This window comes from Numenius arquata, chromosome 1 (assembly GCF_964106895.1).
Source record: "Numenius arquata chromosome 1, bNumArq3.hap1.1, whole genome shotgun sequence".
Lineage (NCBI taxonomy): Eukaryota > Metazoa > Chordata > Aves > Charadriiformes > Scolopacidae > Numenius > Numenius arquata.
The window spans coordinates 82,103,704-82,131,436 of record NC_133576.1 but is presented as its reverse complement, the minus strand read 5'-3'; the positions used below and the strand labels follow the sequence as shown (position 1 = coordinate 82,131,436).

The following is a 27,733-nucleotide window of genomic DNA, read 5'->3' as shown; positions in this document are numbered from 1 at the left end:
CACAGTCACTCAGCGAACTGAAGTGGTACCTAAAGTGCTTAGAATGTTAAATTAAAAATACGATTTTAAATGTCATTCCCTTATACTCTTTTAATATTTCTTCACAGTACCTTATAAAACTAAACATGTTTTAAAAATACTCTTTTTCCAGTTCAGGAAGACACTGCAACACAGAGTAAGAATAGTCTTTAAATTTTCTCTAGTTCTCCAGCAATTTAATATTTGCCGTGAAGCGCATGGTATCTATATGGTCATCTCTCCCTGTTTACATTCAGTAACCTACTAAACACCATTACGAGTGAGTATTAAACGCGAGTTGTGCTTTACTTTGTTGGCAGACGTGATTTTTTTTTTTTTTTAAAATCACTTTCAGCTATTAGTGCAATAGTACCATCCTTACGCCACCCACCTTGCAGAGCTACCCAAGAAAATTCGTCAATTCAGGTAAAAAAAAGAAAATTAGCCTGTTCCTCTGCCTTTCACTGACCTCAGTCACCCACTGAGGCAAAGGAGGGGAGGGATGGGGGGGGGACGGAGAAAACAACTAGACCCCAAAAGTGATGTGCAGAGATACAGTTATTTTTAGGCCTGATGCAAAGCCAGTTACTGGCAGCAGGTTAGCGGGGGCGAGGAGGACGCTTGACCAGGCAGGGGACGAGTCCCCATCTCTGGGCCTACGAGACTTCAACGCTAGCGCCAAGGCTGCCGGGTTGGGAAGGTTACAAGAGATCCTGTGTTTTAATAGAAAGGTGTTACAGCTTTCCTGGCAAGGTTACCCATCGACACGTGCTTAGTACTACGTCTTCAGCCGGGCCGCGTCACCTCCCCTTCCTAATCCCGGCTTTCGCGTAGGACGTAGGAGAGGCCGTGTTTCCCCGAGGAGTCGTAACTGTCATGGTAGGGGAGGCCGACCCACTCGGGGGGGTACGTCGTCGTGCTGTAGACGAAGCACTCCACGACGCCCTCGGCGGCTGCCCGCCCCTCGCCCGCGCCGCCCTTCCCTTCCCACTCCACCACCTCGATGCTCATCAGGGTGCGCTGGTACATCTCGGGGCAGCCTTCAAACTCATCCAGGAACTGCAGCATCTGCTCGTCGACCGTGTAAATCTCCCCGGCGACGTGGTGTCCCGTCCCCGGGATGTTCAGCATGTAAGGGATGTTGTATTTCCCTGCGATCACCAGCGGGTACTTCTCCACCGTGCGGCCCCTTCCTTGGAACTTCGCTAGCCCCTTGGCCGTGTTGATCATGTGCTTGTAGTTGGGCTGGCCCTTCTTCAGCGTGCCGTAGACGAAGACACGAGCCATCGTACCTGCAAAAGCAGCTGGAAGACAAAAGGCGTACGTTACCCACGTGGCTGCTTTGGCCAACACTCTGGAGAACCGCACCCACGCCAGGACGGTGGCGCGCACGCAAGGGTCTTCAGGTGCGTGCAAAAGTGGTCTCGTAGTCCTACATCTCATTTAAATATCATCCTAAATTCAAAAATTGCTTTAAACTTTTTAGTCAAAACCTGTAACAGTGAAAAACAGATGCCAGGAGAAAGCCATCCTTGCGGTTCTTTGCTGTAATCCATGTACAAAACCCATGGTTTCTCTAAGAAATCCACAACATCAGCCAACGCATCCCTGAGCCTCGGGGAAAAGGCCTGAGCCTTCCTTCATTTATCTTTTTTTTTTTTTTCTCTCTCACCATTATGGGAGCCATCCCAGTGATGGAAACAGGCTCCGCTTAGCACATCCTTTATGGGGGAAAAAAGTAATAAAAAAAAATCATGGGTCAGCTCAGCTAAGCAGACACCTTCCCGTGCTGCTCCACTGCATTTATGGTTTAACCAGCCCAGGTCAAACCTGGTTATTAAAACTTGCAGGAGTGAAGCCACCATTACTTTGTTTTCCCTTGTTGGGGTGTTTTGAAGCCCAAACTGAGGGACTTGGTCACGTGCTACCTGGGACACCCGGCGTTGCCACCTCAGGGTGGGTCCTGGGACCCTGTGGCAGCAGCACCTGCGTCCCTCCCTCCTCTGCTCAGGTTTTCCTTTCGGCAACATTTCACTCCGTATTTGAGAAACAACCTTTTCGTCTGGAACAGAAGAGGCCGGTTGAAGTTTCAGTGTCGTCTTGTTTCATGGTAAAATAAAACAGAGTGGCATCAGTCATCTGAAAGCAAATGAACGCATTCAGATGTTGGGTTACGTTGCATTTGCAAACGTTTGATGGTATTTTTTTTTTCCAAATAGTAATACCAGCTCTGTCACAGTCTTAATTAAAAAAAAAGGGGAAAAGAAAAGCAACCTGCACCATGCCCGTAGCCGCAGCAAGCTAACTACGTACAAACTGGGACACCACCAAGACAAACAGAGGCCCTGTCTGTCACCAAGAGGGATGAAAAGGCTTTCAATGCCAGAACTTACAAGCAAAATGAGGCACGCTGAAGAGTTTTTGGTAACCCCAGCACTGAGGTCCCGCTTGCCGGCTGACTGACAAAGGCTCCAGGGAGAGAAGTGGGGTGGCCTGTGGCACCCACAGCCCCAGCGAGTGGGTGCTGGCTGAAGGACATATCTGTCCTGCTCCACCGCGGGAGGGGAACCACAATGGCTCTCCATGGCACTGCTGATAAATGTTGGGTGACAAACCTCATTGACAGACCTGGTAAGGCCAGACACTGTGGTCTTCACAAGCACCTCAGCCTTCCTGTCTGGGGCAGCTGTACAAATGTTACTTCCATTTATTTACTTTGGGGGATGTGGCCTTTCAGTGCTAACAAAACTGGAACCTAGGGCTGCTGGCAGAAAGGCCAGGTAACACCGTTCTCCTGTCTTCCCCCCCCCAGATACCCAAAAATGCTAAGCCACATCTGCCTGAAGTAGCCAATTTGCAGACGTGCTAGCCATCTCTTGAAAACAGACCCTGAATGATGCTGTTCAACATTTACCTGTGAGCATAAAACACTCAACGCTGGTTTAAATGGGAGAAAAGTCTGGCTTTACTGAAAGGCAGGGGGGGAAAAAAGGTACCCTCATCATTCCTGGGTTATTTTTCATGCTGTGCCCTGTCTGTCCCCCATCATTTCTGTAGGGCAGAAGCAGTTCTGCACCTCGGTCGGCGATTGGGCAGAGCCTGCCTCCCCATCACCCAGCCCGGCCCTGTGGCAGCCACTCGCCGCACCTCCAGCAGCGGAGGAGCACGTGCAGCTCCGTTTGGAAGAAAGGTCATTAAACGATTCAGTTTGAGTTTGAAAAAAAAATCTTTAAAAGAAGATGGGAAGAAGAACCTTAATGTATTTTCTGCTATTTACCCTTCTCTTAGTAGACCGTTAGATCAGGTCAGTTATCCAAAGGGGTATGTTGCCGGCCAAGAGGAGCATCATTTAAAATAACCAGTAGCAAAGCACTTTCCCCCTTGGTGAAGTAAACAGTTTTTCTCTGTAACAGAACAGTTTTCCAATCAAAACCAGTGTGTGCCTGTATTTACTGGGAAACGGCTTTCACTTAAGGAAAAAAAGACCGCGCTGATCACACTGATTTCCCCCCGCTCTGTATTTTATCAGAGATACTGCAGCTTAATTTATCCTTCATGACATAAACGAGTTTTTTTTGGATGCAGCTCATTCCCTTACAATAAAAAGAGCATTAATATTCAGTCGGTCTGACTCTCTTTATAAGAGAAATCATTACCTTTCAGATTGTGTTTTGAATAACAAACACAGATCCTTCAGGAAGAAACTTTTCCCAGTGGGGATTGAGAAAGGATCAGAGTTAAGCACTGAAACATGCAATTAATTCCCATTAGGGGATTAGGGCACTCGTGTTCACTTTGAATCGGAAAAATGAATTGTGAATTAAATTGTTCACAACCAAGGGGTTACTTGTCAGAGTTAATAAGTTAAAAAATAAAAAGGGAAACCTAAAACGCACATAAAAACCTCAACAGCGAGGGCTGCATCTGTAAGAAAAAGATACGCTTCATTTCCATGAAACAAAAGCTCTATCTCTACTGTACAGCTGGAGATAAGCTTCCAAAGTTTGCAGGGAAGAGGGTCACCCTTCGTGAAACTAGCGAAAATTAAGAACGTGTTTCTGACGGTGCAGCAGCCGGCTACTCAGAAAAGTTACTGATGTGAAGGAACAGAGATGTCATCCTAGTGCAGGGCCCACAAAATTCAACAACAACAAATCCTCGCTAACCCAGGCTTGGGTAAGCGTTTCTGATTTAGCTTTTGAGTAGCTGGGTTCAGCAGGCGGAGGCGGAGCGGGGAGCTGACGTTTCAGCCGCAGTTTGTGTAGAGGCTGAGGTGCTGGTGGAACTGGGGCTCCGTGGGCAGGCGGCTGCTGAGCTCCCCATCACACCACTGCGGTCCACAGTGGCCCTGTCCCTCATGTGGGATGGGCCGGGCACCATGACTTCTCCTTCTATTAAAAAAAAAAAACCCAAACCAACACCAAAGCCCAGCCAAGACAACCCCGCTTGAGGAGCGATTGAAATAAACTTGGTAAAAACATTCTCTGAGTGTCGCTCCATATAAACAAGGCGTATACATTTCTTTTTCTGGGCAATAAATCTGGTCTCCTGCGTGCCGTGTGGCGGGTTGCAGAAAGGCTCTCAGATGTATTAACAGCCTTTCTAGCGCTCGCCTATCGTGGGCTTTCAAAACATTTTTAGCCACCTTGTGGCAAGAGCGTAAAGAGCAGAATTTTATTTGAGGGTCATTTCACAGACTTCCACCAAGCAGCTGAAAAGAGTTACAGACGGCACCCCTTCCCCGAATCACCAACAGAAGTTGCCTTTTCTCACTTAATCCAGTTTGACACGTCTTACCTACGTTAAAGCACCTGAGAGGAAAAGAAAACCCACCAAAAACCAACCAACCAAAAAAGAAAAAAAAACCACAACCCAGACTCTATACTGTGTATTAGCTGCCAGGACAAAACAAACCCATTCGGAAGGTACTTTCATGAAATATTCATGCCAGAATCATTAAAATTTAACGGCATGGGGAAACGTGAGTGAAATCTTTATGTCATCTCTTCAAACTATTTCTTTTAGCTATGAAAGATGACCTGCCGAACCGCTCGCGGGATCAATTACTAGAGTTGCTTCGTTACGGTGAGAGGCAAAGAGCAGAAAATAAAGTCACTATTTCAGTATCAAGCGGGTAGAGGATGCTGTTTGGGTGAAAATAAAAGCGGCTCGTAACCGGCGCCAGCCAGCAGCCCAGGTTGCCATTCGGCCTTAGCGGTGGTAGGGCTGCGTCACCGTATCCACGCCTGCCCCCCCCTACCAACAGAGTTTCGGGTCAGGGCTTTAATTTTCCCTCTCGGAGCCAAATGGCTCCAGCGCGGCGAGAGAGGGACGGGTGGCCACGGGGGCCAGTCGCTGGCTCAGTCACCAGGCACTCGCAGGTGAAGCTGAACTGCCACCACCAGGCTCTTTGCCTCCCAGGTTGTGCCCCAAACAGCAGCAGCTTCAACAATCAACATGTTTTTACCACGATTCAGAGTATTATTGGATCCCACCAGCTTCTTTTGAAAATAAAGTAAGAGATAGCGCCTGCGCTGTGCCAGCTCCAGGGCTGTTTGCAGTCGCCTGTCAGAACCCGACAGAAAAAAACGGGACCTAACATCGCCGTAGCAGGGCTTTTGGGTTTATTTTGTTGAAACTTTTTCTCTCAGCTCAGTAAGTATCCATTTCTCTCCCTTCATACAGTAACATTATTTTCCCTTGAGAAAAATTCTCCGCCTTGGCTCGGTGACCAGATATAGTTACACATTAATTCTTCAGAAGTTTCTTAAAACTGTAGGAAACAGGTGAAAAAACAAAATGCCTTGAACTTTAAACTTGAGCCCAGTCTGTTTGAATGAAGCGAGTTTTAAGGTCACTCTTCACTCAATGCTAACTTTCAAGAAGGACTAACATGCCAGAGAGGACTCCTGGGACCGCATCCTGTTGGTCCTTTGATGCTTTCATTTTGTTGCTTGCTATTTTCTTTATAGCACAGACAAGGGCTTCCTGCCCGGGCCGACCCCTTTCCAACCTTGCTGAATACCTCGGAAAAAGTTTATGGCAAGACACCTTTCTTACATTAACCACAGAGGCACCAGCGAAACGATGGCTCCTTTGAAATCAAGAGGTTACGGTCTCCTCGCAGCAGTCGTTCTGCTCAGAAACTGCGAGCTGCTGGTTTGTGAAAACAAACAAGAATATTAGAGTAACCAGTGCCATGTTGGACACCATCTGAAACGCCACTTAACCGACTTCGCAGATATTTTTCATTTCGCTTTTGGATAGTTTACAGCCCCGAACCAACAAATACGCCCGCGCTTAAGCTGGAGCATCTCGGCGGCGTTTATCACCGGGAGGCAGAGCGAGGGTGCCGGCCCTTCGGCCAAGCATCAATCACGGCGCTGCTCATGTGCCTCCCACCCATTCGGCGTCACAGCAAACATTTGCCTTTTGTCTGTTTAAAACCATTTCAAATCACTTTCAACTCTACTGTATAGAGAAATTTCATTAGATTTATCATAGAATCATAGAATCGTCCAGGTTGGAAGAGACCCTTGGGATCATCGAGTCCAACCATCTACCCTACACTACAAAGTTCTCCCCTATATCATATCCCCCAACACCACATCTAAACGTCTCTTAAACACATCCAGGAATGGTGACTCAACCACCTCCCTGGGCAGCCTATTCCAATGCCCGACCACTCTTTCTGTGAAAAATTCTTTGCTAATGTTCAGTCTAAACCTACCCTGTTGGAGCTTGAAGCCATTCCCTCTTGTTCTGTCATTAATTACCTGTGCGAAGAGACCAGCACCAACCTCTCTACAGTGTCCTTTCAAATAGTTGTAGAGAGTGACGAGGTCTCCCCTCAGCCTCCTCTTCCTCATACTAAACAGTCCCAGCTCCTTCAACCGCTCTTCATATGATTTGTTTTCCAAATCATATGGATGATCCAAATGTTTATGTTTACTCCTCCCAGAAAGAATTTCAGTCCCAAAGTGACTGTTAGGAGCAGCTACAGAGGCCGCCAAGTAACGATCGGATAAAACCACCACACGCGAAAAGATGCTGGACTCGCACTGCAGAAACATGCTGGACACACCGTCAGACCGACTAACAGGCTACGTTTCTAGACAGTGTAAAGACAGGAAGGGACTGCCAGCACATTAGGAGAAAAAAGAAAATGGAAAGTGAACGTATGTGGACAAATTGTGTCCGGGAGGGGAAAAAAAAGTCGTCCCCTCAAGAGAATATTCTATCAGTATTATTAAGTAGTGACTGTTTTGTCCTAATATTAAGTAATAATAGTAAATATTACGGTATAAGCCTCAGACATAATATTATATCAAGTTCTTGCTACCGCAATTCAGAAACCTGTGGACTACAAAAGCAGTTAGAAAGAGCTCAGGGCAGAGCACCGAGTCCAGGACTGTGTTTTTTGGGGCACAGGCTGAACAAGCAGGAGCTTAAACAGGAGCTGACGAAATGGGGCGTAATCACCTAAAAATACAGGTAAAGGTTTTATAGAAGACACAATTGGTTCTCCACTTAACGTGAACACACAGCTGGCCAAAATTTCTGCATGGAATAATTAATGTGGGTATAGGAACAGCTTTCTAATCATAAGAACAGACAGGGCGTAAGAACAACCATAATAAGTCACTCCAAAAAGGCTTGAGAGCCCCATATCACCTGTACGAGGGTGGTCAACAGCAGACACCTCAGCCAGAGCGCAAGAACAGGGCAAGGTGACAGTGCTGCATTTCCAGACTTGGGTCCAGACCCTTCCCAAACCAGAGGCGACGAGCGCCGTGGTGCAAAATGGCCGTTTCCTCCTGTGGGCTCCCACGACTCCTATTGCGAATGATTGGTGATGGCAGCAGCCCACGGCAGGCAGCCCCACGCGAGTCCAAGAGACAATTTCCTTTGGGTTTTTTTTTTTTTCCTCTTTTGTTTCCCCTGCTGCCTGCTTGCTTCATCTGATGCTTCCTCCAGCTCAGGGGTCTCTGTGCGCCTCCTCCCTGCCACCAGGGACATGCTCTCTGCCAGGCTAACAAGCCCACATGTATTTAACAGAATGGAAAAGACTCATTACCTACAACCATCCGTGCCACCTCTTCCTCTAACTTCTCTGGTTCTCCTATAGTTTTTTTTGAGACAGGAAAACCAGAACTGAAATATTTGAGAATGAATAAGCCATGGATTCATAGAGAAATGCAAATCACCTTTCCTGTTTTGTTCACACTCTTTTCCCTCCAAAGCCTATTGAGCAACGGGATGATGGTTTGGAAGACCACAATGATACCTTCAAGCATCTTATTCTCGAGTGGCAACTGAGGTGTGAAGCATTTACTGACAATCCAACAGCGTTCAAGCCTTGAAAACTTGAACTCTTGAAAAGTAAGTATTTGTCCAAACTGTTGTGGATGCTATAGTTTGTCTTGCTTTTAGGAGAAGGTAGAAGACTAGATGGCTTCTCAAAATCCCACTCAGCACAGTGGGTCCTTATCATGCTGTTTCGAGTACACGATAAGTAATTTAGACGCCATACATAGAAATGTCTCATCTTTGCACCTTTAGTACCAATGCTTAAACTGTTAATCTACACAAAAGGAGGAAAAAAAACCAACCAAACCCCACCCCAAAAATGAAGCATTAACTTTAAACGCCGGATCGCCGTTACAGGGGAAAAAAGTAGAAAACAACTCTTGATAGGGCAGCCCTGCTGTGCCAGCCCCGCTGCCGGTACCGTTTCAGGGACGCTACCCTGAATTTGAAGTGGTTTCCGCCATTGAGATGCAGAGCACAGCCCCGGCTTCCAAACCGCCGACATCCTGAGGCCGAGGACAGAGCCCGCAGCTTGGCCGGGCTCCCCGCGGGGTCGGCACACTGATTTACATGCCAATACCCGGAGCGGTCAGTTTTTGGACCGAGAAGAGCATCCCGGCCTGCGAAACACGGCAAACGCTTTTGAGTACCTAGGCACGGGAACATGTTTTTTCCTACACTGAAAAGATGGTGAGAGAGAGAGAAGGGGAAAAGAGAAAAGATGAGGTCTGGGCAAGAGCGTGAGGTGCCTTTCCACAAGGGACATGGAGGGGGGAACGGCTGCAAAACACTGCTCTGCGAGGAGGAGAGAGGTGCCCAGGTCATGGCACGGCACCGGCCCCTCGTCCCTCGGGAGCGTGACCGAGCCTGGAAAGGAGATGGCAAATAAATCCCCATCGTTCAGCGACAGGAGCCTGTGGCTCTGGAGGCCATCTTATGTGGAGATGCCACAGCCTGGGGCTGCTGGTGAGATGGGCTCTGCCCAGGGGAGACCTGCTGGCCCCACGAGCACCCAGTGGCACCTCTCAGGCCTTGCTGTGTGGCCGGCCAGGCAAGGTGGCAGCCGGCCATCCTGATGGACTAGCAGGAGGCCGCCCCGGCCAGCAGCTCTGCAGGCGGTGGCAGGATGGCTCAACCAGGACAAGCTAAGGTGCCAGAGCCTCACAGCATCTACAGAGAGGTCGTGGCAACATGGTGCTCCTCAAACCTCCCAAAAAAACGAATGAAAGCACAGACATTCAGGGAATAAGATCTGGTCCACAAAATGGACCAAACAGAAAATTCACGTATAAATCTGGGAAGGGCGTCACATAACACGGTGCTATTTTACCTCCAGAAACCACCGACCTACCCCAGCGTGGACCAGCTACTGAAACACAAACCTTTGACCAACGTGGCAGAAAAACCCAACAGACGGGGTTTTTTTTTCAGCCTGTGACTCCTTGGGGGGCTACAGGCTACTCTTAAGGGCCAAGAAAAGGTACTTTATACACGTTTACAGCATCCACACATACACACACAAGGATTTTCTACACAGAGCCGTGCTTTGCTTGTGAAGTGTTAGTGGCCCACGGAAAAGGAGAGAGGAAGATTAAAACCAGCTGTATTAGAGGAACCACCGGATTTAAACGCAAATAATGTTTTAAATATTCAACCAGGAAGAGTGCAGACGGCGTGGGGTAATGGCCAACAGGTTTGCTTGGAAGCGGGGTCATACAAATTTTGTGAAGCTCGGAAGGAGTAGTGGATAATAAAGTATATCTATACTCATAGAAGATATACTAACATGAATGCTTTTTTATTCGTACCTATGCCACTAGGTAGCAGTGGAAGAAGAACAGGCCTTTCTTGGCATTTGGAGGACTGCAGCTGAGGTTACTAAGGGTGAGAAAAATTAAAAAAAAAAAAAAAAAAGAAAAAGAAATGGAGTATTCCTATAATAATAAAGGAGAATTGTAGAATCACTGGTTTGCAGCTACAGCTCTGAAGCAAGTCAAACCACTGGTCTGCAGACAGCCACTGGACAAACAGTGGAAAATGTGAAAAGATGAAAAAATTTCAACAGATCTTTCTGTGATACAGAGAAATATTTTCCTCCCACTTAATTTATTCAGGTCAATTTTTTTTTTAAAGCTAAGAAACTGATTATGGCTTTTTTGGAGGGGAGGGGTTTTTTTGCCCCCCCCCTTTTTTCCCCTACCTTAAAGAAGGGAGGCTTGTACCATCCTTTCAATCTATGAATCAAATTTGTGGAAAAGCATAATATTTAACATGTGACACACTAGTAAAAAAACAAATCAGCTCAACAGGCTGCCCAGGGAAGCGGTTGAGTCACCATCCCTGGAGGCAGACACAGTGCTTAGGGACACGGTTTAGTGGTGGACTTGGTAACGTTAGGTTAACGGTTGGATTCGATGATCTTAAGGGTTTTTTCCAACCTAAATATGCCAGTATCCTATTCTATTCTAATTTTCCAACTGCAGTTATTTTACTTGCTTAATTTATTAAATACATATGCAAGTCTTACTTTGATAAGCTATGCAGGTAGTTTTATTTAATAAAAAGACTTTTTTTCTCTTTTTAAAGTGAATTTCAGCTTGCAGTTCAATGCAAGTCAAAAATAAAAACCCAATCTATATCTCAGCAACAAATCTCTTCCACCATTTTCTAATATAATAAAAGGTAAGAAAATAGAAACCAAAACAGAACACCAAATCAAAACTACAAAGAACCATGAACAGATGTATATAATTACTTCAGTCCCACTGAGGCATATCACTTCTGTTTAGAAATTCATACTGAGTTTACTATAGAAAAGATAAAAAGTCACAGATCGCCATGAAAAGAAAACTAATGAGTTATTTCAACTGCCCTGGTCTTGATTTTTGTTCTCCCAGAAAGACTTGCAAAGTCTTGCAATGAAATCTGACACATACCTCATCTCCTTCTTCATCAACTGGGAAAGCATCCTTATCTCAAAGTAAATACATTTACTACCCTGCTATCGTTTACATAGAAGAAACAAATACATATTCTGGGGGCATCCAAAAAAGCCTGAAATGGCACTCTAATTGCTTTCAGATCCAGAAGACTTACTGACCAGAATCTCACATATCCTCCTGCCTGGTAGAGTCAAAGATAAGCAAGAAGACCAGAAATTCCCAATTTGTTTGTTTGTATCTTGTAAGGATGTGTTGAATAAAACGTTTACTTTCAGGTAAGGAGCGGTTTCATCTCTGATGCAGAAACAGGCTCTGTAGGCTGATGCAAAATTTTACATGGGTCTGTATTTACCAAGACCAAGGAAAACCAGCTATGAAGCCCTTAAATCTTCTCCTGGAGCCACAGGAGGCTCACAAGAAATACCGATGGAAATAATTCCCTATCTCTACTTAGACATAGATTTGCAATTGCAAAAAAAAAAAAAAGCTATTTTAGTTTTATGATGGCATGTAGAATTTACTCTAATTGAATGTCTCCTTGGCAATGTCCAGGATCCCTGGAAGGAAGCCTTAATGAAAGGCATCTTAAGACAGAAGTCTGGCTGTAATAAGAAAACATTATATAATATTCATCTGAATTATATAGACATTTATATGAGACAGGATTATTTACAAATAAAATATTTATATAAATGAAAATAGCTTTATACATGCTGTGCAGCCTCTTTTCAGTGACCTTTGAGAAGGAATTTCTGTTACTAACTTGATAAAGGAAAAAGAACAGAATCAAGTGCTGGAAGTAAATGAGAAGTGGAATAATATGCAATGTGGGTCTGAATGCAAAAAAGCCAGACTAATGTCATTAAAACAACCTCCTTTGACAAGGATAACGTAATGGACTTGGAGTCAAGTAAAATACTTTATTTAAAATGCAGTGAAAAATATCTCCAGACCAAGTCAAAAGGAAGAATTGTATATGAATAAGAAGTTAGTTAAGGGAAGATTAAAATGGACTATTAAAACAAGTAAGCACAGACAGAAGCTACTGGTCATATTCCTCGGGAATCAGCATTATTTTATTTATTGGCGGTCTTGCTACAGCAAGTAGTTGTGTGCCTACCACAGCTGTGCATGATGCACCCTGAGGAGGACTGGTTCACACTACAGAGGTATTAGATATTTCAAATGCACACTTCATAGGCTAAGATGGCTCTTCATGATACAAAGTGCAGAAATACATGCTTAGGGACCACTGAAAAGAACTTCTGGGGACTCATCACTTCAAGGCAACAAAGGCATCATAGAATATCTCAAGTTGGAAGGGACCCATAAGGAACGTCATGTCTATCTCCCTGCTCCTCGCAGGACTACCTTAAACTAAACCACATGACTGAGTGTCCTCCAGATGCTCCTCAAACTGTGACAGGCTTGGTGCCATGACCACTTCCCTGGGGAGCCTGCACCAGTGATCAACCACCCTCTCTGTGAAGAACCTTTTCCTAAAGTCATAGAATCATAGAATGGTTAGAGTTGGAAGGGACCTTGAAGATCATAGAGTTCCGACCACCCTGCCATGGGCAGGGACACCTCTTACTAGAGCAGGTTGCTCAAAGCCCCATCCAGCCTGGCCTTGAACAGGAAGAAATTCTTTACTATGAGGGTGGTGAGGCACTGGAACAGGTTGCCCAGAGAAGCTGTGGATGTCCCATCCCTGGAAGTGTTCAAGGCCAGGCTGGATGGGGCTTTGAGCAACCTGGTCTAGCAGGAGGTGTCCCTGCCCATGCTTTTAAAAAACAGACTGCTTCCACTGAAAGGTCTTGGCTCATAGCAACTATGGCCTGGGAGTTTCAAGAGGTAGTTCTGGGTGAACACTTGTACAGCTCACATCAAATACATTTCACAATGGAAAGCTGAAATAAGAAGGGATGATTTTACAGATTAAATTTTTCAGCTAACATCGTCCTTAAGTCCAAAAATATGATATTTGGTTAAAGATAAACATTATCCATACAATGTTGAAAACGCACAAAACATTATTAAATAATTGCTTAGTCCAACTTGGCAGTAGAAGTTACATTTCAGCTCTTGAACAAAGCAATTACTGCTCTCTCAATGCCACTCCCCCCACCCAAATATCACGTAAGGCAGCAGTCTCAAGTAACTCCTAATCCCCAAATACAGGAATATGTTATTATTCTGAACACTACTTCTCCCAGATTTGACAAACAGCATCTAGGAACATTCGGACATCTCAGTTAATTTTACTTCTGCATTCTTTAAGCAAATAATCACTTACTGATGCTAATTAACTAAAAAAACCAATCGAATAATATAATTAATTAGAGGATTACGCTGGATGTAAATCAAGAAACAGCTTATTGCTTAAGACATAGGAAGATGAGAAACCATGTAAGAATTTAATTTTGTCTTTTTAATACGACCCAAAAACAGAGCTGATGAACAAATCACTTCTGATTTTCAAGATGTGAACATTTCTTTTAAAACAGGTAACTCAAATTACTGTCAAATGACAACCCTTCACCGGTTCACCATTTACTCCACGATAACTATCGATTAATAAAGGCATGCTTCTGAATACATAATGCATTACATTTTTTACTTTCAACACCTGGTGTCACCAGAATAACGCCGTATATTTCTAAAATGCTCTGCAGTTGTCTGTGCTTTGATTTTAGGGTAGTAATACTTCAAACAAAGTGGTACCATAGAAAATTATGGGAAGCGATGCACATGGATGATTTTTGTGGTTAATTGATACATTATCAGTTAACTGACCATGACAGGTCATTTTAAAAATTAAACTCAAGGTGTCCAATAGCCTTCATGTCTTAGTCAAGGTCAGAAAAGGCCCGAAGAAAAGTGAAAATTCTGCTGTATCCCCATATTTTGGGCAAGATAAATCCTACACCTGTTTTGCAAAAAGGCTTTAACTGGTGACTTCTGCTACACCACAATTAGCTAAGTGCAATCAATTTCTGTACTGGCTATTCGCTACTTTTCTGTCTAGTCTAGAGCTGTATTAATTGGTTATTATGATGGTTCCACTGAGAATAGACAGAGGGGAGTGATTTTGATTGATTATTGTTTGGAGCTCCTTGGATCTCCAAGATAATAAAAAATTAAGTATCAAAGAAAATTCAATTAATCTCAGTCTCTCCTTCCTTTCACTCTGCCAGCAAGACAGAGCTGATAAAAAAAATTGACAAATTCATGGAAAATGCAAAGAGAGTCAGAATTGGTGACCCTGTATTTCATTAAAATAATGAGGAAGTACATGTATTTGTTTGCTTTAAACTTTAGATAATAGGCAGAAGAGAATAAAAGCTTTCTCAGTTTTTGATGCTTATTTCAAAACCCAAACAAGAATTATGGCAGGCATGTAGATCAACTGGTATAAGTTATACTATTTTTTTTTTTTTAAATACAGCTTTTCAAATAAATTAGTGAAAGAATCCTGAACTTTTTAAAGAAGAGTCATAAGCTTGTTATACAAGGAAGACTGAAAATACTGTATTATAACAAACGAATGCAATACTTCAGAGACTTCAGAATCTTTCAATTCTGTTTTGGAAGAAAATTCTGTATCGTAAAACTGAGGAAGATGTGGTCAAGATATTTGTAATTCCTTTTGTAAAAACACATTCAGATTGACACTTCCCTTCCAATAATTACATGAGCAGACTTTCCAGAAGTCATATTGTCTTTCAGTGGTTTTTTTTCAGTAAGATATAGGGACTTTTATAGGTATGGGGTTTTCGGGTTTTAGTCCAACCATTGTGGATTTTAAAGCTAGAACAAAAAGGCTAACGCTTGCACGGGAATTATTTTCAGGTGAACACGTATCTAGGATCTGCAGAAAATGTTTGGAGGAGATCCCTATGCTCCAGCAAGGCACTTACTAGCTCTCAAGTGATTTGTGGGACTGGCTTTTTGATGATAGAAGATCACCTAAAATGAAGGCAGGCAAGCGACACAACCTTAAATACTGCTATCAAGTAACAAAACCCCATATAAAGGAAAAAAAAAAAAGTCATGGAAAGCAGAAAGCAAGCTGAAGCCTGGGAAGATGGATGCTGAGTCATTAATAAAAAGGGGCTTTTCTCCCAATTGCTTAATTTAAACAGATGTTAACACTAACAAATAATTTTTTTAAAAAAGACTGTCTAAGTCTGGTGGGCTAACAGTTAGACAGGTTTTACATGCATGATTTATTTAGTATAACACCACTTGATCACTTCAGCTTCTTCAGCATTTCAGAACAAAAAAAACCCAACAACAAAAAAAATAACACAAACGCATACCAGAAGTTTTCTGTAAAACAGTGTCAATTACTTCAGGACTCCCTAGCCCCTCACCCCTTTTTAAAAGGAAAAAATACAAAAAAATGCAGGTCTTAAAGTATCCGTTTCTCCTGTTTTCTCCCAAAAGATATTAGCATTCAATGGTCACTGAATCAGAACGTGCTTAAACTTGACATGAACAGGAGCAGAAGTACAACTGTTGAAGTAATAACACAGGTCAAAAAGGTTTGCTTGGGGCTGCTCAGCAGAGCAGCCGGACATCTCCTGCCTGACCTGCGCTCCGCGGGAGAGGCCGAGCAGGAAGACTGCCAAGACAGACCTAAGAGACACCACTTGGATGGAGACACCCATTATTTCCAATGTCAGTTCCTATGGAAGAAAAAAAGGGATACACACCTTCTAGTAATAAACCCCCTAAGATTTACAACACACACAGAGGTAGTCTCCTACCTCTACAGCTGGTAAGATGTGCGGATGCTGAAAAGCAATCATCTATCTTGAACTATACTAGTTATTTATCTTGACCTTGGTAGAACTTTTGACACACGATATTCCCACAAGCAAGCTAGAAAAATATGATTTAACAAGAACTGTTGGTAATTAGGTAAAAAAATCTGGTTAGAAAGGCTATATAGAAAGGTTCATCTCAAACTGGACATAACTGGTCCAACATTTGTTATATTCATTCCGGTAACAGGAAAATACCAGTAATGAAAACACTCAATGATGTGAAAAGATGCAGGTAATGCCACAATGCAAAAGGCTGCGCACAGGGCTCTTGCCACAACCGCAAGCCCCTGCACAACGGCTGCTCTGCAGCAGCTGTTCAAGTAAGGCCAGTGCAGAGTTCTAAGATCAGCCAGAATAATCAACTGCATAAACAAAATTTGGGGAAAGATTAGCCTGACAGCAGTTCCACGGAAAAAGATTTGGCAGTTATAATGACCATGAACTCAACATGAGTCAACAACATGGTACTTTTGGAAAAAATAGCCTGATGTTTACATACAAACAAGTGCATCATGAGTAAGACACGTGAACATAATCTCCTGCTCTGCTCTGGGCACAAATTGAGTAGTACGTCCAGCTTTGAGCACTGTACTCCTAGAGAAATGTGTTTGGTTGACCAGAAAGAAGAGAGCGAGCAATCATAGGTCAAGAAACCACAGCCTATTGAGGAAAAACAAGAGCCTGGCCTGTGATCGCTTATTTTAGAGAAAATAGGTTCGTGCTTTTGAGTACATGAAAGCATATTGCAATAGAAAAAGCGAGGCAGTAAGCTTCTTTCTGCATTTACTTGGACAGAACACCCAATGAGCTTAAATTCCAAAGATGGATGTTAGGAAAGACTAACATCTCCTGGTAAGCACAATGGTTAAGAAGAGCGTAGACCATCCAGGAAGGCTGGGAATCCCTTCACCACTGACTATTCCCAACAGCAAGTCAGTCAATTCTGTATCAGAAATAACACTACTACTGCTAACCTTGCCTTTTGCCAAGGAACTGGATGAGACAATCTCTTAGCTCTCCTTTAAGAGGTAAAAATAAAAGGCAGTTTGAGTCATATGCTATGCGTGGAAAGTAACGCCAGACTCATGGAGACTGCGAGAGACTGATTTTGTGGACCAGTCATTAGATTCCCACTACCTCAAGAAAAGATTTCTAGATCCCGCTCCCTGCCTGTTTATAGATGGTACGTTATGCAATTACTTGATTTTCGAGGCTTTTTCCCCAAATAGCATTAAGCCTGAAAAGAGAGAATGAAATGTTGGATTCCCATCCATTCCCACTCCATATAGTTCCTCCCAAATACACTCAGAGATAAAATCCTGAGGTACTAGGAAACGTCCAGTTTCTCACATCTACACTGAATGCTCCCTGAACCCACAAATCTTACATTGCTCTCTGCACTGTGATCCAGCTTCAAAAGGCCAAACAAGACCAAATGCTCCTGAGAAACGTGGGTTATAGACTTCGGGACAGAGGGCATGAATGTAATTTTTGTACTTTTAGGAGATGACACAGTGAAGACTGTTGTTGGTCTTGAAGCTGGCTTTGGCTGGACCTGGCACACACGAGGTACGCCTGGCTCAAAGGCAGAGCAGCTCCAGGCCAGCTGTACATCTTTGGCTGATAAAATCACTGAAGAATGCAAAGTGCAAGAACAACCCAGGACGGCACCGCCGTAGCCTCAAGAACAGCTTCACAGCTCACTGTTACCATGCCCTCTCTGAAGCTTCTGCTTCTCAGGTAGGAAGCTACACCGGCTTGGGCCCTTCAGGGTTTGCAACGCAGCCATCCCCTTTACCTATTGTACATAAAAGCAGCTAGAAATCCCAATCTAAAAAACAAGCAGTCTCTCCATTTTGTCTATTTTTCTTCTCAAGCACTACTTTCAGATCACAGATACGAGACATTTTAATCACAAGAAGTTCTGAAATAATCGCTATTTATTAGAGATTTTTAAAATATAAATTATATTTTGTTTACAGAAATACGCTTTATTTTATTTGTTCTATTCATAGCGAGCTGGGGAGATAAATCACTGTGATTCAGAATAATTGAAAATCTATACCCTCATGCAGTTTTTCTCCAAGCTGTTGACGTGGCAACTGTAGACAAGATATACCACTATTTTTCTAGACACACAGGAAACAATCTTGTACACACATTTGTTCACAGACTGTTTTCAGCATATGTGATCTCACTGGAGATTCACCGGTAAACCATTACACATGCATATGGGTGTAATCCAGAGAAAGTGGAAACTCTTACCAAAAAGATCAATGTAACTAATACATGTTTCTTAGAAAGAGAGTAAGCGATTATATTGTGGTAGCTCAGACAACATGATACACAAGTTACATTCACAGCAGCTCTGCCCACAAAGCAGAAATAATCAGAGCTGGGATCCAAGAAGAGTTGTCTAAGTAAATACTGAATTTGTGCATGCCGTTAATACTGCACAGTTTTTACAGATCACAAAAGACCAAGATTATCGGGGAGTTTATTCCTGCTAAGAGATAAAATCATTAATCTTAAGACTCTCTGCTTCTCAGTCACTGAAAGTATTTCCTAACACTTTTCCCTAAACACACTCCCAAAGCATTACTACTACCTACAGTAAAAGTTCAGCTGATAATGTAGTTGGGCTGATGGGCTGGTGTAGAGAACCAGAAATGGAGGAGGGGGTAGACGTCAAAGAAATAATCCATCCCATATATAATCTCAAAAACTAGCCCAATAGATTAATTTTTGCCCTGTCTGATGTGAAACCAAATTACCTGATTTGGCAGGGTCACGAAAGGCAAATTATCCTAAAGGCAGTATCATCTGCTCCTTCCTTCTAGTATCGTACCTACCAGGCCGCGTGTCTGCTGCACCACTCTGCAGACTTCTGTTTAAAATCTGGTTACAACAACATTGGTGGTCAGCCACAAAAACCAAAATAAAAATTAAAAAAATATTTGATGAACCTAGAATTGAAAGGTCAGTCATGGACTTAATAATTTTTTAAGGCTGTCATAAGATTTAGAGTGCAAAGTTCCTATATCAAAACTCAAAACTGAAATGGATCACTGTATCATTGAATAAACATAGAGCCTAGTTGAGTTTTCACCTAAAACAATGAAAGGCAAGTTACAGATAAAACAGCCAGACTATAATTTGACAAACTAAGAAATTAAATAATTGTTTTTATATATAGAAATTAGGAAAAAAGCCCTTATCTGTATTACTAAGTTCATCATGTACAAAATTGAAGATACTTGATGGCACCCATTAGTGGACTAAACTGTCATTAAGCATACTTAATTAAAACATATAATAACTACTAGCAGTAAAAGAACAGACTAGATGAGCAGATGGATCCAGATATATTTTGACCTAAATTTCTTGATATTTAGACAAGATAAATAAAGGTAAATATAAACAAGAATAGAAGCAAGAGAAAAAAAGCAGCCAGCCAGTATATCTCATTAAGAAGCCCCATACCGGAAAGACGAAAAAACACTAACAACCTCTTTTTTCTCTTTACTGCACCTGTTTGTCTTCCCCAAGATGTTTTGTTTCTGTTAAGCAGGTTTCCTTAAGCTTTACATAACTACATAACTAATCAAATTACTGAGAAATTTATTATGTCTGGAACCATATTCATGAAATAAAGCCCACTGCCTTAGGACAGTTTAATCAAAAGAAAGAGATCATTTACGTAAAATATAATTTAAAACTCTTAAATGTTGATTTTCTTTTATGCTCATTCTCTCTTGAATTTGACTCCTGTCAGAGATAATACTTGAGAGAACAGGTCTCTATCTACAGAGCCCACAGAAGGCGGAGATTCTTCTTTCTGAGCCCTTCATATCACCTTCCCCAAAGACATTCTTCCCAACCAGACAAAGTTCATAAGTATATAACTTTGTGTTACTTTTCATGTTTGAAATGAGCTTCAGAAAGCTTTAGTAAGATTTGGCCAGTGGCTGGATTCATATTCTGAAAGTCTTCATAGCCAGTACATCTGAGCTACATCACAGCAAGCACTGCAGCCTTGGAGCAGGTTAGTGGTTTGATGTGTGGAACGTGTATGTGTATGATAAGTGTCCTGCTGGGGTTTATTCCCTACGTAATTTTCAGCTAAGGCAGAATTAAGCCTGGGGCTCCACTTCATAAATTGTGTCAAAACATTTCTCTCATTCATATAGTTTCTCAGTTATTTACACATTTTTCCTAATATAGTGCAGACTTAGCTCTGTGCAATCCCATCTAAATTTAATTCATTTATTCTCCTATGCCCACATCCCAAAGTAGTACTTACTGAAGAGTATCTCCACACCTCACAGGCAACAACACAAGACAAAGCAGTACTTAGCGTTGTGCAAAGTGATGTAGTTTTAAAGCACTGCCTCAAAGTACACGCTGCCACACTCCATACACATGCTGTACTCCATCCCCTTTCAGTGAAAATACTATGCAACACAGAGCTCAGATTCTTACTCATTCGACAGAAAATTTAAGTTTTGATGGCTTCACTGATTTATAGCCTCAAAGAAAATCAATAGCAATTGATATGCACTCTTGAACATATTTAAATGCTGACATTCACTCAAGGGTTACATTTTCCACCTAGTAATCTCTAATAATCTTTTCCCCTCACTTTTCTAATCTCTGCAGGGTTGTCACATCCTCTTTAGAGTTCTTCCTTTGCCCAGAATAAGTTTGGACTTAAATTGCTCTTCAAGCCACAATCTCCCTTGAGCATGTGCACAGGCATGCAGTCGGGGGAATATGGAAACCTAATGCCTATATCCTTCTTTTCCTCCTATCTATAAATCCAAGATCATCACATCTCAGCTGACAACCATGGCAAGTGATTTTTTTTTTCCATCCCTCATCTGATCATCTGTACCCAACTGCTATTGCTTAAAACTCCTTTCTTCAGTTGCCTCCAATTTTTCCACCCGCATATTCTGATAATGGTTCATCTCTGAGCAAGTCCTATTGTGAGCTTAAATCCGATCTCAATGACCAAAAAAAGCTGAATCCAGTAATTTTCTCTTCAATTCATTACTATGGATGCTTATGTTATTAATCCCCTTCTCTAGCCTTCCTTTTCCATGAGCTTTTCACAAAATCCATGAAGGATTCCCAATTTTCCCCAGACTGAAACACCAACAAGACCCCATTGCCTTACTGTAAAACTTCTTCTCAGTCCAGGTGAGCTGGGTTGCGTAAATCCATACAAGAGAGCATATTCCGGCACTCATTCCACATATTGCCAGTGTACGGTCCCATAACCCCCCGAGCACAGGAAAATTAATAAAAAACAGAGGCCAGAAGAACATGGTCACAAAAGGGAGGCAGGAGTCACGCAGAAGGGCAAACAGAAACAGAAAGCTGGTGCCTAACAGCATGGTGATGGACTGCACGGAGAAGAACAATGACATGCTGTCTTACAAGCTACAATTAGGGAGACAAAAAAAAAAAAAAAAAAAAAAAAGCCCAATATCCCTTCACTGGACACCCAATGAAGATGTTGACACTGAACCAGTTACTTTACTGGGCAACATCCAATTGCACTTCTGGACTTGCAAACCACTTAAGCCTGCAAGTTTGCTTTCTTGTGATACCAATTATCTTGTAACTTCTAGTTTAGAAATTGCTGCTATAGATGCTAAATCAAGAATTAAACAGCCTTCAGCACTTCCCTTCAAGCTTGAACACACCCTATGTACTACCAGAATCTGAAACATTTTATTCTAGCACCTGCAGTGAATTGAGGGTCATGCAATTAGTTAAATTAGCTTAAAAAAGACAAAGCTAACAAAAGAATTAATTTAAAATTTAATTTAATTTAAAAGAGTTAATTTAAAGAATAAAAAGAAAATTAGTTAAAGACAAGAGGATTACAACCTCAAAGAGGGCCCTTTATGTACTTTGGCTTATCTACCTAGCATTTCCCTCTACATTAAAACAACCCATAATTTCTTCTAATGAAGCTATTAGCTAATGAAATTCTGTCATGCCTTACTCTCATATCCCAACTAACCCTGAATTCCTTGTTCATGACTAGGTCTAAATGTCATTCAAAACCACCACAATCACCATTCTTCCAACACAAAACCAAAACAAGACCCTCATTTCTCACTCACTACTTACAGTCTCACTTCAAATAACATTTTTCTCAGTGGTGTTTTGAAGAAAATTGGTTTATTTCTATTTTCCTACTAGCTTTCAGCATTACTGTGTATATGAACTGTGCCTCTCCTGATGGGAAGTAATCTAACCTGTTTCCTTTGATTTCTAGAGAAATTCACACGGTTCTGAGATCCAAGCAACAACAAAACTGTTATTTACTGAAGTTACAGTGGATAGAAACCATAGACATAATTAAAATCACATACTGATTTTAGTGCTAAAATTCAGTGTCTATGCTGCAGCCTGTTTAATATGCAATTAAGCAACAAACACTTGGGTTCAATGTAAAAGAATTCAGAAAGAATGCTATTAATAACTTCTTACAAACCAGAGAGTAGTATTTACCTCACTTTAATTTCCTAAAGTTCGGAATTTAGGCTGGTCATTTAGGCCGGTCATTTAGGCCTCACCAGTTGATGTAAAGAGAAGTGAGCTGAAGCTCTTGCTGCCAACTACAAGTGAAACTCACATTTCAAATGCAAGTCTGTTATCAAAAGCAGCAGATGAAAGAGGGGGACAGTGGTGAGGCCCAAACCCACAATTCTTATCAGTACTGTGTGTCAGTAGAAACAATGAAACCTTAATTATTTAAAGTCCTGTACAGAAACTGGGTTGCCTGCCAGAAGGCAAACTGTACTAAATGACATATTTCACTAGATACGTAGACAACTTTTAGCCCCTCTGGTGCAGAAGGCCGTAGCAGAGGTACAGGTTGATAGCCAGGATATGGAGAGATACAAGAGAAAAACTGTAGAAGATTGAGTCCAGATCAGCAGCAGAAAATACTTTGGAGAAAAGAGAAGTCTTTTATACTACCATTCCAAAACCCTATTCGAATTGTCCATGATACCGTTACCAGAAAGTAACATAATGCCAATGAGTATTCCTGAGACTTGTGGAAAATACAAGTAAACGGTGAGAGTTTTAGACCTGTGATGAGAAATGAACATCTACATCTCCTTGCTCCCTAATAGGAAAGCTAAAACCCTGACTGTTGTTGGAGAGCCAGGACTCGGCCAAAAATACAGTACAGCAGTCAAGATGCTGCTGGCTGGGATCCATGTTTCCTCTGACATCTCAATGATTTACCTTACTCATCCTTACCTTAAGACTCATGACTACACCTTGCTGAACAAAAAAAAAAATCAGGAAAGGCAGCAAGCGCCCTGCACTGTATTAATGGGAGCACAACCAGCAGATTGAGATAAGTGATCTCCCTTTACGTGACCCTCATTAGACCACACCTAAAACGCTGCATCCAGTTTTGGCCCCCCCAGGATGAGGAAGATACTGATAAACTGCAGTAAGTTCAGATGGTCATGGAGTGGGAGCACTTGCTCTGTGAAAAGCAGCTCAGAAAACTTGTTCCACTTGAGGTGTTTTTGGAGTCACCAAATAGCAGTCTTCCCATAACTATGAGGAGGTCATCTAGAAGATGCAGGTAGGGTCTTCACAGCGGTGCATGTGGGAGTTGGAGAAACAACAGGTGTAAACCAAAGGGTGTATCCTCTAACCCTATAGGTTTTCAAGACACATTAGACAAAGCCCTGAACAGCCTTGTCTGCCCACACAGGTGACCTTGCTTTGAATAAGGAGGTTGGACTAGAGACTCCCAAGGTCCCTTCCAACCAGAATTATCCTATGATAAAAGTTGTGGGATTGTATCAGACTAGACAAAATGAGCGGAGGTAAAAAGGATAAAAAGAGAAATAGACTTGTATTTACTCTGGTATTATTTGATAGCCCATACATTTAAAATTGCAGTATTGCTCTAATAGAGATACTCTCACTCAGCTGAAGCCCTCACAGTTACAGTGGCAATACACAGCCCCAGAAAAAGGCAAAGCTTCAGGGAAGGGATGAGAAAATGTGATTCTATGTGGCCAAGAACTTCTGTCAGAACGCCAGCAATACGATGGTAACTCTGGCCGTCAGTAAAGGACATGAGCAATTACAGTCAAAACACTGCAGAGGTGGTTATATGGGTAATTCCGAAGGAAAAGAAGTAAGTATCTCGTATGACAGAGAAATCAGGAGTGACAGTGATAGTCAATACGTTTTCTCAAGATGTTAAGAGCAAATAGCTGACACACTGAAATAAATTACAATGGCCCAAAATCGTAATGTAAAGGGCATTCTTGAAAATCACTGTAATGGTAAATCAATAGAATGTTATATTATCCTGGTATAGTCAGTCCTTCTGTAGCGTTAATTGGTTTTTGGAAGTGAGGAAAAGAGAGATGGTCCATAAAATGTAATTAAACTTCTGGAGTGAAAAAGAGCAGAAAATTCTAAATAGCTAGAGATTTTGGTTTAAGAAGAGTGATTTACTACTGCTTGAATAGTTCTGGTTTTTGAAGAAAAAAGGTATTAAGCACACTCTTCAGAGAGACAGAATGAAAAAGGTGTTACATTTGCAAACTCAATGACATGACTACATCCATACATTTCCCCCATCTCCTATCAAATTATCTATGTATTACTTTCTCTGTCAGAACACTGCAAAAAGCTATTTTGAAAGATGGGAAAAAGGAAGGTAGCATCAGTTCAGATAGAAAATGCATCCTATCATGGCATATGTTCTCTGCTGAAGTAGTTCATGCCATGTATAAGGTCACGCAAGTTTCATATTCTGTTCTACTTACATCAAGAGGGAGTTATGAAAATTATTTGACCAAGTCCAAGTTCAAAGAGCATATGCCTTTACAGCATGGGAAACACACAAGACTTGAATAGGAAGAAAAAAAACCTACCTTGCCCCAAAAAAAGGGATGACAGAAACTACAGTGACACGAAATGTATTTTTCCTACAAATAGTAACTATTAATACTGCTTATGGTTACACAGAAAAAATAATTTGGCTAATCCATCAGAGACTAAAAGTGTACCAGATGTCAAATGACACAACATACCCCTGGAATTTATTATTCTCTTCTTTCACTTCACAATGCCCTCAGGACTGCACCTTTGTGCCTGTACCTACTCTCACAAATTCAAAATGCAGATCAGGCAGCCACATAACCTCACTTCTCAAAGGCTCCCCAAGAAGAACAAACGCAACCCGTGCGTTTAGTATAGATGGAGACAAAGTATAGACGGAGTCAGAGGAATGTTGGTTGGAAGGGACCTTTGAAGGTCACCTAGCCCAGCCTCCCCCCCCAGTGCAGGGCTAAAGCCAACACTAGACAACACTTTCTCAAAGGAAGAGGCTGTGCTCAGCGGAACAGCGGGTGGGAGAAACAGCAGGATGTTTGGGGCAAAACCAGGCCCGGTTTGTGCTTGGTACCCTCTGGAGGCACCTAGCTTTCCACGTCAAAAATCAGCTACGGAAAGCAGGAACTGACATGATGATTCTTTCTAAAGCATAGAAAGCAGACACTGCAGCAAGCGAACTATTCAAAACAACATTTCTGCCCTGAACTGATATGAGAAAATGTTCAGCAAAAAACTCTGATCGCACATATAAAGAAGTCATCAAAAGAAAACTTAAAAGGAGCTGATGACACGACAGATTATCAACAACATGACCCACTCTCTTCTGCAACCGAGCGAAGCTTTGTTCAGTATTCCAGTGGTCTCAAAACAAACTCATGAACAAGCCCAAAGAAACTTGCTTGCAAAGCTGACGCAGACCACCACAGTAATCTGGAAAGCGAGGAGCAGACAGGCTGCAAGAACCCAAGCAAAATGAAGTACGACACACATATTAAGTAGTTAACATTTGTCAGCAATAGGGTACAGATTTTAACACATTAGCAACGTAATGGAAGTCCATTTTTTTTTTTTTTTTTTAATATGTAACACCCTTGACAATTCAGGTTTCGAGATAGACAGTAAGAGAGACATCTGTTGGGTTCAGCTTTTATTTACCGATAGCAATAGAATGCTGTCATATGCTTAGGTAAAAGGACACAGTAGTTTTCATAGGACTTTGCCAGCTATGATGAAGCAAGGGCAGGAGATTAGGGCTAGCTGAGGAGACATACACTTTACAGACACAGTCTAGGTTTTTAAGGCTTTTCTCAGGGGGAGTGGAGAAGAAAGATGGAAATATGCCCATTTTTCATCCAGACATGCAAGATTTAAAGCCTCTTTTAATGGCCTATGTCACACAATGAACAGTTTTAATTGTCAAGAAATTGCTTTTCCAGGTTGACTGCCTGCTTAAACTAGAGAGTGTATAAAACAAGTCCACTCTGTGAAGAATTCTACATGAAACACCTTGGTCGTGGAGATATTTATAGTTGTGCCTCTGTACGTTAAGCTCTATATAAGTTGCTACCTTGATATTTTCAAAGCATGGCAAAAATTACGGAAGTAGCAAATTAAAAAGCCCTGAAGCAGAAAATGAGGAAGTTAATTGTCTGGAGTTAACACAGATACAGCTAAATGAACTTTAAAGCAAAAGGTTTACATAACTCTAAAATGGAAAAGGATGCAAGAAAAAAAAAGCAGGAAATGAAAATACAGCAAAATGGAATCCTCAGGAGGTTTACCAAGATAAGATATAGATGATTTAAGTGTTATCTGGAAAGGATGTAGGCATCAACTGTCATAGCTTCTCTTCATATATCGTATTTGGAGTATTTTCTCCTTCTAGTTCAGGCATTTCCTCTTCAAATGCACGTCACTAACCCTGGTAAGGCAGAGGTACGTTACTAAAATGGGTGTTGGGATCACAACGACCACTGCTGTTCGGAGGGTGCCCCGAGCCCCAGAACACCAGGTGAAGGCCAGGTGCACGCCTGGGCCCGTCACCGCTGTCCCCAGCTCAGCGCTCCGGACGCCTCTCCCTCACCCAGCCCGTGTTACCGGAGCAGAAGGCTGGCTGTCACCAGACCGGCCGGCCCCGGCACACCGCTGCCACCTTACCGGCCTGGCGCACCACGGGCACCGGGCGGGAGGGAGGCAGCGCGGCGCCCGGCGAGGCAGCCCTCAGCCCCGCGGCCGGGGGCGGAGAGCGCTCGGCCGCTGCCAGCTTCCGGCTCCACCGGACCCGCGGCCCGCCTCCGCCGCCCTCAGCCCGGCGGCCGCAGGCGGGGGGTGCCGGCGGGAGCTGCGGGGTGCTCTCCGCCGGTGCCGGCAGGCCCCTTCTCCCGCTCTGGAGCTCTCCTACGCCGCCGCCCCTCCACGGAGAGGCCCCGCCGGGACCTGCCACCTCTGGCCACCCACCCGCTTCCCTCTCTCCTCCCTCTTCCCCCGCCGGGGCAACCCCTCGGGCCCAACGGCCGGCACCGGGGCGCGCGGAAGGGCACGGGCCGCTCGAAACGCGCGGAGACGCCGCGTCACGTGGCGGCGGCGGAGGGCGTGCCGGCCCGCCCCGCCCCCCCGCCAGCCCGAGCGTGCGCGCCCCCCGCGGCGGCGGCGGCGGCGGCGGCCACTCACTCGCCAGCGCTGCCGGTGTCCTCGGTGCGCTCCCGCGCCTTCCGTCTGCCGCCGCCGCCGCCG

The 27,733-nt window shown here is 43.1% G+C and overlaps 1 protein-coding gene across 1 annotated transcript; it reads right to left on the bottom strand.

Annotated features, from left to right (window-relative positions):
• Nucleotides 1-68: 68 nt before the first annotated feature.
• GGACT (gamma-glutamylamine cyclotransferase) lies at nt 69-27,733 on the bottom strand. Its single transcript, XM_074156912.1, has 2 exons — nt 27,671-27,733; nt 69-1,322 (listed from the first exon to the last, which is right to left on the bottom strand). Exon 2 carries the CDS (start codon nt 1,303-1,305, stop codon nt 832-834), a length of 474 nt encoding a protein of 157 aa, XP_074013013.1. The 5' UTR covers nt 1,306-1,322; nt 27,671-27,733; the 3' UTR covers nt 69-831.

Coding starts and splice junctions, on each gene's coding strand:
- GGACT (XM_074156912.1), bottom strand. CDS start 1,305: ATGGCTCGTGTCTTCGTCTACGGCACGCTGAAGAAGGGCCAGCCCAAC.